Source organism: Schistocerca gregaria, chromosome X (assembly GCF_023897955.1).
Source record: "Schistocerca gregaria isolate iqSchGreg1 chromosome X, iqSchGreg1.2, whole genome shotgun sequence".
Lineage (NCBI taxonomy): Eukaryota > Metazoa > Arthropoda > Insecta > Orthoptera > Acrididae > Schistocerca > Schistocerca gregaria.
The window spans coordinates 56,571,385-56,583,702 of record NC_064931.1 but is presented as its reverse complement, the minus strand read 5'-3'; the positions used below and the strand labels follow the sequence as shown (position 1 = coordinate 56,583,702).

General features: G+C 39.0%; 1 protein-coding gene across 2 annotated transcripts in view; it reads left to right on the top strand.

The window, feature by feature from the left end:
• Positions 1 to 12,318, top strand: part of LOC126297598 (structural maintenance of chromosomes protein 4-like) — a 242,578-nt gene that overhangs the window by 132,597 nt on the left and 97,663 nt on the right. For both annotated transcript variants that reach the window (XM_049988578.1, XM_049988579.1), the window contains exons 10-13: positions 1,631 to 1,871; positions 1,960 to 2,162; positions 3,709 to 3,896; positions 5,279 to 5,520. In XM_049988578.1, coding sequence (XP_049844535.1) covers positions 1,631 to 1,871; positions 1,960 to 2,162; positions 3,709 to 3,896; positions 5,279 to 5,520 — 874 coding nt within the window. The remainder of the gene's footprint in view (positions 1 to 1,630; positions 1,872 to 1,959; positions 2,163 to 3,708; positions 3,897 to 5,278; positions 5,521 to 12,318) is intronic.

Sequence of the window (12,318 nt, the reverse complement as noted above, 5' to 3'; positions counted from 1 at the left end):
AAACTTTGTACTTCGGTGAATGATTCAAATTACGTGCAACATGTACAATTGAATGCAAAAAAAGCGGTATTTGTTAGGAATCAGGCGCATGTGTATCTTGACAACATCCAAAATTGAGCTGAATTAGTAAATGAAGTAAATCAGATACGATGGCAGATGTGAGTTTGTCCCATGAACAGAATAATCTATTAACATATTTTTAGTTCAAAGGGAAACTGTAGCAAACAACTATTTGTAGAATTAATGCTTATATTTGAACATTAAAAAGATACGTATTGGCAGAAATATTGAAGATTACTTTCTTGTGTCCAAAAATTGTTTTTATTTAGGTACAGTAGGACAACTATAACATTCGTGGGTCATGTAGGTAACATGGCAATATTGAAGAATTTGAATTTATGGTAATTTGCGTATTTGCACACACAATTCATTGTTTGAGCTTGCATTGTTTGATATGCATGTTAATTATCTTTTTAAACGGACTTAACAAAATTGAACATTAAAGTTTTTAATTTTAAACAGTCATATTAATAAATTATGTATTATTGTAAAAAATATTGGTATATTCGCTTGGGTTCTTTTTGTTAGGATACAGTTTTTTATATCTTCCAGTACACATCAGATTTGAAGCAGGATTGTATTTTCAGACTAAAAAGCTGACAGTTAGTTAATAAATCCAGGTTGATTGGTCATGGCCCATTTTCTTTGCAAACAGTTATGACAGTTCTTAGATTTAATTTTTAGTTTTTGACATTTGGTGTGCATTCCATGCAGACATAATCGTATTACATTGTGTGGACATACAGTGAAATAAAAATGTAAGTACATACAGAGCACATGATTGCTGAGAACATAATATATTAATGGATTATAGTAACTGGCAAGAAATAATTCTTCTAGATTATAAGGTATTAAGGTACAAAATTAACTTTGTATTTAGGTATAATAATAATAGTAGTCTGGTAACAAATGTGCTTAAAAGAAACTTATGCTTGCCTTCCACCTATAAAACAGTCCGTTTAATCAATGGAAACAGTGGATAGGAGCACTATTGGGCATTCTCAAACCAAATTCAATATTTTGATAGTAATAATCCCCATAATTTATTTGTGTATCTCTTTGTGAAGAGAGCACAAGTGACTTAAATTTTAACTGTTTAACTGCTCTGGACAAGTTAAAGTGCACACCTTTGTACCTGTCCCTGTGTGCTCTGAACATGTTCACGTGCGCCACCAGTCCTACCTGATACTCTGAATGTGTCTATGCATAGACACGTTCAGAGTACCGGGTAGGACTGGTGGCGCGCGTGAACATGTTCAGAGCACACAGGGACAGGTACAAAAGTGCACGCATTAACACGTCCAGAGCAGTTAAAGGGTTAAAAATAATTGGTCTACATCTTAAAGTAAAATTCGTCTTCATTTGTAACTGCAGAAACATTCTTTTCTGATTTGTAGATAAAGTGGTCAAAGTTGTGGTAATTTGGTTAATGAGCACAAGGACTGTTGAGGCAAGTAACTACTAGTTCAGAGTATCAAAGAAACTGACTTTTATGGCCCTACTAATTGAAAAATGTTGAGTAGTTGTTGTCAGTCTTTGTCACTGCTTTACAAAACCAACTTCTTTGCAGGGAAGAAAAGCAAATATTGCAGAAATTGCCAGCCATGGAGAAGCAGATGATGCAGACTCGCAATGAACGAGAGCAATTGGAACACGAAGAGAGAAAATGTTCAGAGGAATTGCGTGTTCTGAGAATGAAATTAGATGAAGCGCATTCTGCAATGAGTATGTTACACTCAAATAATAAGGTTGTTGATCATTTGATGCAGTGCAAAGCAAAAGGATTTGTCCCTGGCCTTTTTGGAAGGCTGGTATGTAGTCCTGTTTTACTTTCTGTGATTGTTATCCACAATGACAATATTTTTATAAATATCAGGTGTACTTGTTGTCTTTTTGCAGGGAGATCTTGGTGCCATAGACAAGAAATATGATGTGGCAATTTCAACAGCTTGTGGTCAACTGGACCATATTGTTGTTGATACAGTGCGAACAGCTCAGAAGTGCATTGAGCTGTTACGTCAGTCCAAAGTTGGACAGGCTGCTTTCATTGCCCTTGAGCACCAAGAGAAATTTCGTTCGGCTTGTGAAAACCCACCAAAAACGTTTGTATTTACTGGTTTGCCTAATACTGAATATTTATATTCAGAGTGAAAGTTATTTGTTTTACTATCAGTTGTACATGAGTATTTAGAAAGCACAACTGAAACATTGACTGTGATAATAATTCACCATCTGGGCACAGACATAAATTAATTGCACCATTTGAGTCAAAATAATGAATGCTGACATTAAAAATAGTTCAGTATGATATTCAGTGACTGCCTCACATTTATTAGGTTTGTGTAGCCTCAATAATGTGTAGTACATGAATCAGTTTAAATCACTAGGGACCATAAGCAAATGAGATTCAAGCTAACTTGTTTGGTTGCTCTAATGATTAAGGAATTTATCACTTGTAAGCAGAGAATTTGGTTTTTTGCCTGCTATGTCAGACACAATAGTATAAAGACAGTCTTGTAACTGTTTGTAGTTTCAACTTGCTGCGGTGTTTTTGTATGGTACGTATGAAACGTTCAACTTCTTATCCTGTGGAAAACCTACATTATTCCATGACAAATCAGCCTCTGGTCCTGATAACAGGAACTTCACTAAGTCATATTACAAGAGTATAGTGGTGTCTTATTTTGCTGTGAAAGTATGGAACATAGTGATATAAAGTGTCTTGGCAATTGACTTGCTGCCAATGTTTTTTGTGATAAGTGTGTGTTCTTGTAGGAAAATGGTAATATGGACTTCCAGAGTGTTAAAGTGTAAAAGATTATGGTATTTAAGTGTGGCAGGAAAAATTCAGTGTGGTGGTGATCAAAATTTGAATACCTACATGACAGCAGAGGAAGGAAATGAAGTTTCTCATTAGGTCTACAGTTATTCTGTGAAAGATACTGGATTAAAAAATCTGTAATACATGAGTGGGCTGTGAAAATGATAGTGCATCATGGGGGGAAAGGTGTGTAGTGCATTTACATAAAAGCTTAAAACCAGCAAATAAGTTGCAGTCATTTTGTGCCGACTCTCAATTGAAAATTGTGTGTTTCTTTACTGTCATTTGAGATGTCTTCATTTTTTGTTTAACCACACTGGTTTCAACCCTAAACCTCCATTCGTTTAGACGTCAAATTCGACATTATTCCATATTGAGAATCAGCATGTGTGGTGGCATATTTGAACAATGGTACTGATTATTTGCATCCTTCCAAAACGTGTACTCGTGCTGGTCTTTTCATGGTGAAAAGACGTAAATTACTAAACAGTTATTGCTGCTCTTGGAATGACCTGCAATATATACTCTGCATTGAAGCATTTGTGGAGAGGTAGAATTTATTTATTCTTTGCTCACAATTTGGCATATGTGCTCCTTCACAATCACTGAAAATTTGAGTTTATATTTTGATGAGTCAAATAAAAGCAATTTTCATAAATGCATGGGTATTGGTATTGTGATTGAAGGTACTTGTCATGCAATATGTTGTAATAGGATGAATTGTGAAATTTGCCACAATCTAAATGCAACATTTTTTATCTTCATAAAATTACAATATCTACTACTTCAGTTTGTAATTGCATAATAACTGATATTTTTGTTTTCAGACCTGAAAATGCCCCACGCATTGTAGATCTGGTCAAATTAGAGGATGAAAGAATTCGGGTGGCTTTTTACTTTGCCCTTCGTGATACCCTTGTTGCAGATAATGTGGCGCAGGCATCAAGAATTTCTTTTTCAGGAGGTCGTCGTTTTAGAGTGGTTACACTACAAGGAAACATTGTTGAAGCCTCAGGTGTGTGTTATCAAATGTTGGAAATAAATACAGCTTTGATTTCTTTAAGAATTGAGCTTGCCTATATATATATATATATATATATATATATATATATATATATATATATATATATATATATATATATATATATATATATATATATATATATATATATATATATGTGTGTGTGTGTGTCAATCAGTATTTAATACAAATAAACATTTGTAAAAAAAATTGACAAATGCCATGACAAGTCATGCTTTCATGCATTCATCCCATTGGGTATTCTTTGCTTGGCAATGCAAAGATTTGTGATAATCAGTAAACTAATATGCTTGTTTAAGTGAATAATTAATAAAATTGTATGTTCAATGTTGGCAACATATTTGTTACAAGAAATTTCAGCAACTATTTTCATAATCAAAATTTCTACATCATTTTGCTACGTCAGTTGACCTTCTCTTTACAGTATGATTACTGATCTGTAGTTTCTGTATGGACATGATAGGTTGCTTACATAACTACGTAGATATGTAGACTGTTCGCTTTGTTTAAAACTAGTTACACCGTGAAATAAATTTATTGCTGATGTAAGTAATCAATAAACATTTTTTTATAGATACATGTTGTTTTGTCCATCTTTATTTTTTACTAACTGGGTCATGTCCTTGGTTTCCTCAGATCTGTTAATTAGATCATGCAGCTAGTTATGGGGTGACTTCCGGTCTACTGAATATTGTTCGCAAATGAAAGCTTTGCCTCCAGTGACAGACTTTGTAAGGGAAGCAGTAATTGATGAAACTGACGTTGCACTCCAACAGAAATTGTAATTGAACAGATTTCACCAAATCAGATGTCATTTGGAAGCAGATATGAGACTTAAGACTGAGTTACCTTGGTTGCTTTAACAAAATATGAAACATTAATGGGGGACACAAAATCGGATGTCCATTAAGTCATCCAGATTTAGTTTTTTCAGCTAATTGAGAGGTGGTCAATTCATTGATGTGATAGCTGAATATTTCCACTAGCCTCCAAGTGAGATAGTGCTTGATGCTTTTTCTGATTGATATTGGGGTTAACACTGTCCCCAACTGCAATGTTTAAGTGTGGTTTATGAAGTTACATTGGCGCCTCAATTCATGTGTGAGTATTTGCTTGTGAAAAATATAATGGTAAACAGGGGGGGGGGGGGGGAGGAATGTAAGAAGGGCCATAGCATTTGTTACTCAGGTAAAACAGCATACTTTAAGGAGTTTGACCAAAAATATTACAATTTTTGATTTATCTAGTTTAGAACCATAAATACTTTATCAGTGCTTCTTGTTTAAAATGATTTTTCTTGCAAAATATTCAGAGGAATAAGAGTGAAGTTAACTGAGCTATTATGGTTTTAACAGGTGCAATGATTGGAGGAGGTCGTGGAGTACGGAAAGGTCGAATAGGCCAAAAAGTCGCTGTGCGTGCAACCACTGTTACACAAGACACTGTGGAAGAGCTTGAAAGAAAAATGAGGGAATGCCAGCAAAGACTATCTACAGTTACAGAGAATATGCAGGAACTAGACAGAATGATGTCTCGTGCTATGCCAGAAATGAGGATTCTGGCTACGGAACTACAAAAAATACGCAGTGCTATTAAGGTAGAATATAAACTGAAATAATTCTATCCAGTGATACATGGCACAATGAATTTGCATTTTCCTTCCAGAGCAGTATACTGACATGTAAACATCTGAATAACACAGTGAGAGGACTATCAGTAGACATCTTGAAACCTTCCTGTCCCAGCAGAAGTAATTGTAGCTCAACCATGCTACATCTCACAAGCCTACCAAGCAATGAAATACATCATACCACTTAAAAATTTAATTAAATTTCATTATTTGGTGTCAGATTTCAGTAATATGAAATTACAGAACAAAACTGGCAATTACTTCACCTTGTTATCCAGCAAGTTCAGTAACATCAAAGAAGTTACAGGGTGTCCAGCACCCTGGAAAATTGGGAAACCTCAGGGAATTTTCTGTTCTGGAGGACATTTTTACATTTTGCCTAAAAAAAAGCTGGAAAAGGCACAGTACCTGATGCTCACTTGCTTGCCTTTCACATGGCTCAATGCAGTGCTGCACTCATCACTTTCAGTGTGTTTTTCCATATCCTCACAACCTCCCCACCACATCCCTTCCCTGCCACCTCCCCAGGCTGTGTAGTTTTGTTTGATGTGTGTGTCAAATATACTAGGTTCAAGGGAAATTTTAATTACCAGCAGATTCGCAGATACTATGATCAGTGATTAAATTAAGACACTGATAATTGCAAAAATAGTGGGGGTGTTGCATCTTTCCCAGCAATATATTGTGCAGGAAGACAGAGAGATACCAGTATTCTATGTAGAACATACAAGCATGAGTGAAATAAAAAAAGAATGTATACTTTCTGTATCTTCCACGGATGATGTGTGTTCCCAAGTTGTATTTTAGTGAACTGTCATGAAAGGGAATTTGGCCAAGTTTGATCATGTACATAGGCCTCTTAGGCAGTGTGAGGAGTGGTCTATAATTCTAGGACATGTGATAAGCATGCTTCCTATCCAGCCTTTATTGCCAGTATATGAATCCTGATGATGCTGCTGCTTTATTCACGCAGCTCTTGTACTGTAATGACGAAACTGAGTGGACACAGTCCTCTCTGTCTCAGAAAAAAACTGAGGTTGTACTGGAACTCGAACCTGGATCCTCACTCAATGAAGGCAGCAACGCTAATCATTCGGCTGTGATGGCAGTGGAGTATATGGTGCAGTTCAGATAGGTCTTCAAGAGAATCTAGATTCACTCAAAACTTAAGCAGAAATGATGTAAAAATGTATATGAAGTCTTTACGGGTTGTCAGCCGAGTAGTATCATTGTCTCGTAACAATGTTACGATGGAATGCGTCTCTATCATCTTCAGGCAAAGATGATGGAGACACATTCCATTGAAACGTTGCTACGAGCATGAGTGAAATAAAAAAAAGAATGTATACTTTCTGTATCTTCCACGGATGATACATGTGTTCCCAAGTTGTATTTTAGTGAACTGTCATGAAAGGGAACGTTGCTACGAGGCAACGTTGCTGACAACCCATAGAGACCTCATATATGAAACTCGCCGAGAGAGCCTGCACTCGCATTTGATGTAAAAATGTCTCGTCACTTGACTACAGACGTTAAAGTAACCTCTGGCGTATCACAGGGGAGTGTTACGGGACCTTTGATATATGCTGTAGTATACAGAGAAATTGCAGCATTAGCAAATTGTAGCGAAATGCAGGAGGATCTGCAGCGGATAGGCACTTGGTGCAGAAAGTAGCAACTGACTCTTAACATAGACAAATGTAATGTATTGCGAATACATAGAAAAAAGGATCCTTTATTCTATGATTATATGATAGCGGAACAAACACTGGTAGCAGTTACTTGTGTAAAATATCTGGGAGTATGCATGCGGAATAATCTGAAGTGGAATGATCATATAAAATTAATTGTTGGTAAGGCGGGTACCTGGTTGAGATTCATTGGGAGTGTCCTTAGAAAATGTAGTCCATCAACAAAGGAAGTGGCTTACAAAACACTCGTTCGACCTATACTTGAGTATTGCTCATCAGTGTGGGACCCATACAAGATCGGGTTGATGGAGGAGATAAAGAAGATCCAAAGAAGAGCGGCATGTTTTGTCACAGGGTTATTTGGTAACCGTGATAGCGTTACGGAGATGTTGAGCAAACTCAAGTGGCAGACTCTGCAAGAGAGGCGCTATGCATCACGGTGTAGCTTGCTCGCCAGGTTTCGAGAGGGTGCTTGCCTGGATGAGGTATCGAATATATTGCTTCCCCCTACTTATACTTCCCGATGAGATCTTCCCGCTAACCATATGTGACTGGAACAGAAAAGGGAGGTAATGACAGTGGCACGTAAAATGCTCTCCGCCACACCCCGTTGGGTGGCTTGCGGAGTATAAATGTAAATGTAGATGTGACCATAAAAGTCAATAGCGAGGAACAAACGTCAACTTTGATTAAATTCAATATGGTATTTCCATTTTGTCGTTTAAATTTTGTAATTTAACATTGTGACAGTATACCACTTAAAGGCAAATTTATCACAAACATCTCACTTGTGTTAAGATTTGTTATAACTGAATGTCACATAATGACGGCTTGATGATATAAGCCTTCAGTATATCCTAAGATGACAATATTATTGATTGTTTGTGTTTCCAGTGGTTTTGTGGTTAGAGGCATGGAGTGGTGGAGTTGAATGAATTAAGTTCATGTCCTGGTGTATGCTATTGTTCTATTTTCATTTTAGCATTTATAACACATTTTGTGGGTTTCTTATTAATATAGCAGAAGTTTGTTCTGCGATGTTGGATGTTCTTTACGTATTAAGAGCACTCACTCTCAGGAGTGATTTTCTTAAATTTTGTACTTCAGTATGATTGAAAAATGGAAGATAAAATTAAGATTTTAATTAAGATTAAATTGCTGCCCATGAAACAAGCAGCATTGACAATTTGACAGTTATTTGTTGCATGGAAGAGGTATTGAGCTGTTTCTATTTTTATTTGTTTATTTTTGTCGCGATTTTAGATGTCCACTTCCACATGGGAGAAGCTAGTGTCACTTATGGCTTATTGTGTCAACTGATGTTGACTTTTGTGATCACCACAAGTGACACATTATTTTTGTGGCACTTCTGCACAAGATTCAAGTGACACTAGCTTCTCCTATCTGTTCAGATATATTAAGTATTGCTTTCTTTATTAACACAATGTGATAAGACATGTCCTTTTTGGGGAGTTGGCAGCCTATTTGAATCCTTTTAATTTGATCCTGAGATAGTAGAGCATTGTACGTTCGCGCATAAATCACTCTGTGCCAAGTGGTCTAGAGGTTCCCACATGACCATCATGGATTTTGATGAAATTTTGTGCAAACATTTGCTCGTAGTCCCAATAAGCTTAGGTAAAGTTTTTGCAATCGCCAATTTAATACTTGTGGAGATGTAGTTATTTGTTAGACACTGCAGCATGGCATTCAACAGTGTACCCTTGAGTGTTCAGCATCTTTGAGACACATCTGTGACAGTATTTTCTTAACAACTTTGTGTACTCTCTTAAGTCGAAAAATGCCATGAGCATTTTCATATGGATAATTTGAAGCAAATTCAGCCAAAAAGCAGCCACTTGAAGTAATGAGTTTTAGCTCTTTATATCTCCAGAAGTAAGTGTGTGATAAATCTTGAAAATTTGCGTGTAATAACTTAATAACACAATATCTTAAAATAGAAAATTTCTTTCTCCTACCGATTTTCAGTTGTGTACAAGTAGTGCCAAGTTCACTGTTTTTTGAAAACAAGCCAAACTTGGCACTCTATCTCACTTTTACCAAAAAGGTATTTTCTGTAAACGGTATTCAACAATTTTTGTCTGAAAGACCATGCTCTAAACCACATAAAAAGTGCAAAATTGCAGTGCATGTGTTATGAAGTATGATGTAATACATGTTCGAAGGAATATTACATCATGTTTCTTCACAACATGGGCACTGCACTCTCATACTACAATCTGATACTGGGCCCGTGACTCAAAAAAAGTCTCCCTGTATGCGACTATGTATGAGTACAAGTATGACACATGGACAGTTACATATGAAAGTTTTAATCAGGCCAGGAGCTGTGCTTGGATAACTGAAGGAGTTAAAGGGACAGCTTGGGTAAAGTGGGAAATCTGGATTTGAGTCCCAGTCTGGCACAGATTCTCATTGCTATCATTCCATTATACAGCTGCAGGTGGTTCATATTTGCTACTGCTAATGCATTTCATGACCTGAAAAGTAGGCCCTAAAAAGCCTCAAAGTGGAATGTAGTGAAAATTCACTCATATTCTGCTGGTACACAAATGTGACATCTGGTAATCTGTTCTGCTATTGTTTAGTACTGTATAGAGAAGGTAAAATCTCTGATAGCCCAGCTAATAGGTGGAAGGTTTAAATTTTGAGTGTACACGCCATGATTTGATTCCTGCATCTTGCATATCAGTTCAGTCACCAAATGTGTATAGTCAGCACAGATTTTACACAGCTTACTTTTAGTGGATAGTTCAATTTGCTGTTTCACACCAGTGGCATTTGCAATTTCATTTCCGATCAGATTCTGTACATTTTTACTTTTCTTCTGCATGTACTGCGATTTACATTTGGTATTTACTGTTTATTTCAGTCGTGAAATACCACTTAATGATTAACTAGTCTTACTCTTTATTTGCTGTTAAATCCTCATCAGACTGACGATGAGGCTGATACAACTGCCTTGACATATTTAACTCTCGTAGTATGTTGCCCCCAGGGGCTCAACATTCACTTGCTGAGTACGGGCTTGGCGACCCCGGGGTCCTGATCTGGGGACTGGTCAGCACCACCAGTCTCCTGTCACCGTAACCCCCGGACATGCTTCAGCGACCACCGTATGGTGCGGTGGTGAAATGTTGTGTGCTGCGGGGAATGGTAATCTTGGCTTGACTGCCTGGATTGCGAGGAAGGCAAACCTCTATAAAAACCCCTCAATCTTTTGGTGTGCTCCGCGCCTAGAAGATGCATGGCTGTTGGGGTGGAACAGTCGCAAGCGGGACTACCTCTGGGGCACCTGCCGCACCCCAGTTGTATAAAGCTTACTCAGGCACGCGGGGCTCTGTCTGAGCGGACCTTTAGTTCCCTAGCTGCTCGTGGGACCGCAATGGACCCTTCGACCTCTACATTTCCCCCTACCAGTGGCTTGGGTGGGCCACTGGTAGGAAAACACACCCCATCGAAAAAGCAGCTACACGCTGAGAGTTCTCCAGCACCTGGTGTTGCTAGAGATTTAACAGACTGTCGTAACAGAGCACGTGCTGATAATCAGAATGTGTTTCCGATTATTAAACGGAAGGAGGGTAGCTTTGAGAGGGTTTCTCCCTTTTACATCCACAAGGGTCTTGAGGGACTTGCAGGAACACTGAAATCTGTGAAGCGACTGCGCAATGGGACTCTGTTAATTGAGACTTCTAGTTACCATCAAGTCGCTTCCCTTCGGAAAGCAACCTGTCTGAGAGTTCGCTATCGAGACCGAGCTCCACTCCACTTTGAATTATAGTAAGGGTGTTCTGACGTGTAGGGACTTGGTGGATATCCCCATAGAAGAGTTAAAATCTGAGTGGGCTGACAAAGGTATTGTTGACGTGCAGCATATTATGAAATGAGTTGATGGGGACCTTGTCAAATCTGACTCGTTTATGCTCACGTTCGTTCCCAGAGCATGTTAAAGCGGGGGTTCTTACGTTTGCCAGTACGGCCATATTTCCCCAACCCAATGCGCTGTTTTAAATGTTGGCACTTTGGGCGTACTACGTTGGGGTGCAATGAGATAGCCACTTGTGGTAAATGTGGTCAGCCTGCCCATGATGGAGCCAATTGTTCATCGCCTGTGAAGTGCGTGAATTGCTCTGGGAGTCAACCTGTCTGGAGCCGGATCTGCCCCATCTATCTCAAAGAATGGAAGGTACAAGAGATTAAAACATCTAAGTGCATCCCCTATGGTGAGGCCAAGAAGCTCTTTTAAGGCCATGCAACCTCCTGTGTTTTCAACATCTTTCGCTTCCGCTCTGAGAAAACTGGTACAAATGGCCACTGTTGCTATGCAAACGTAGGTTGCTAGTGTTAGCACTAATACCTGCGTTTGCCAGTGCACTTCTGCTGCTGCGGTTGTTTTGCAACCTGCGGCTCTCCCCGCTACGACGGACAAGGCCGTGGTTGCTGACATTGGGGTCCTTCCTGCCTCTCCCCATATGGCGCCTTCTGCCCAGGCGAGTAAAGCTCCAACTGTTGACAAGGCTCTGCATTCTAAGCCCCCCCAAGACAAAGACACCGAAGGTGAAGGTTTTGCCACCTGAGGAGACTAGGCAGGGTTGGTCTGATGACGAGGCCATCGTACTGTCTGACATCTCCCGTGGGTCGTCATCGGAGCTTATGGACATGGATATCGACCGGGGGCGATCTTCTCGCCCCAGGATCTGTCTCGCGTGTGTTACGGGCTCTCCTCCAAAGCACAGAGGCAGGGTGAAAGTTCGTACAGGGCTATACCGTATATCGAAAAGATTATCTGACGGGGGAAAGGGCAAAGGGTGGTGTTGCGGTTTTTGTTCGTGACATGCACCCCTCATCTGAGCTCCCTCTCGTTACCCGACTTGCAAGCAGTTGCAGTTGACATTCTTGTGGGTCGGAGGATCACAGTCTGTTCAGTTTATTTACCGCCTCAGGCTGCAATAGACTCTGAGGCTCTCACAGACCTTATTAACCAACTCCCCCACCCATTTCTTTTTCTGGGGGACTTCAATAATCATAATGTCTTATGGGGCTCTCAGACTAC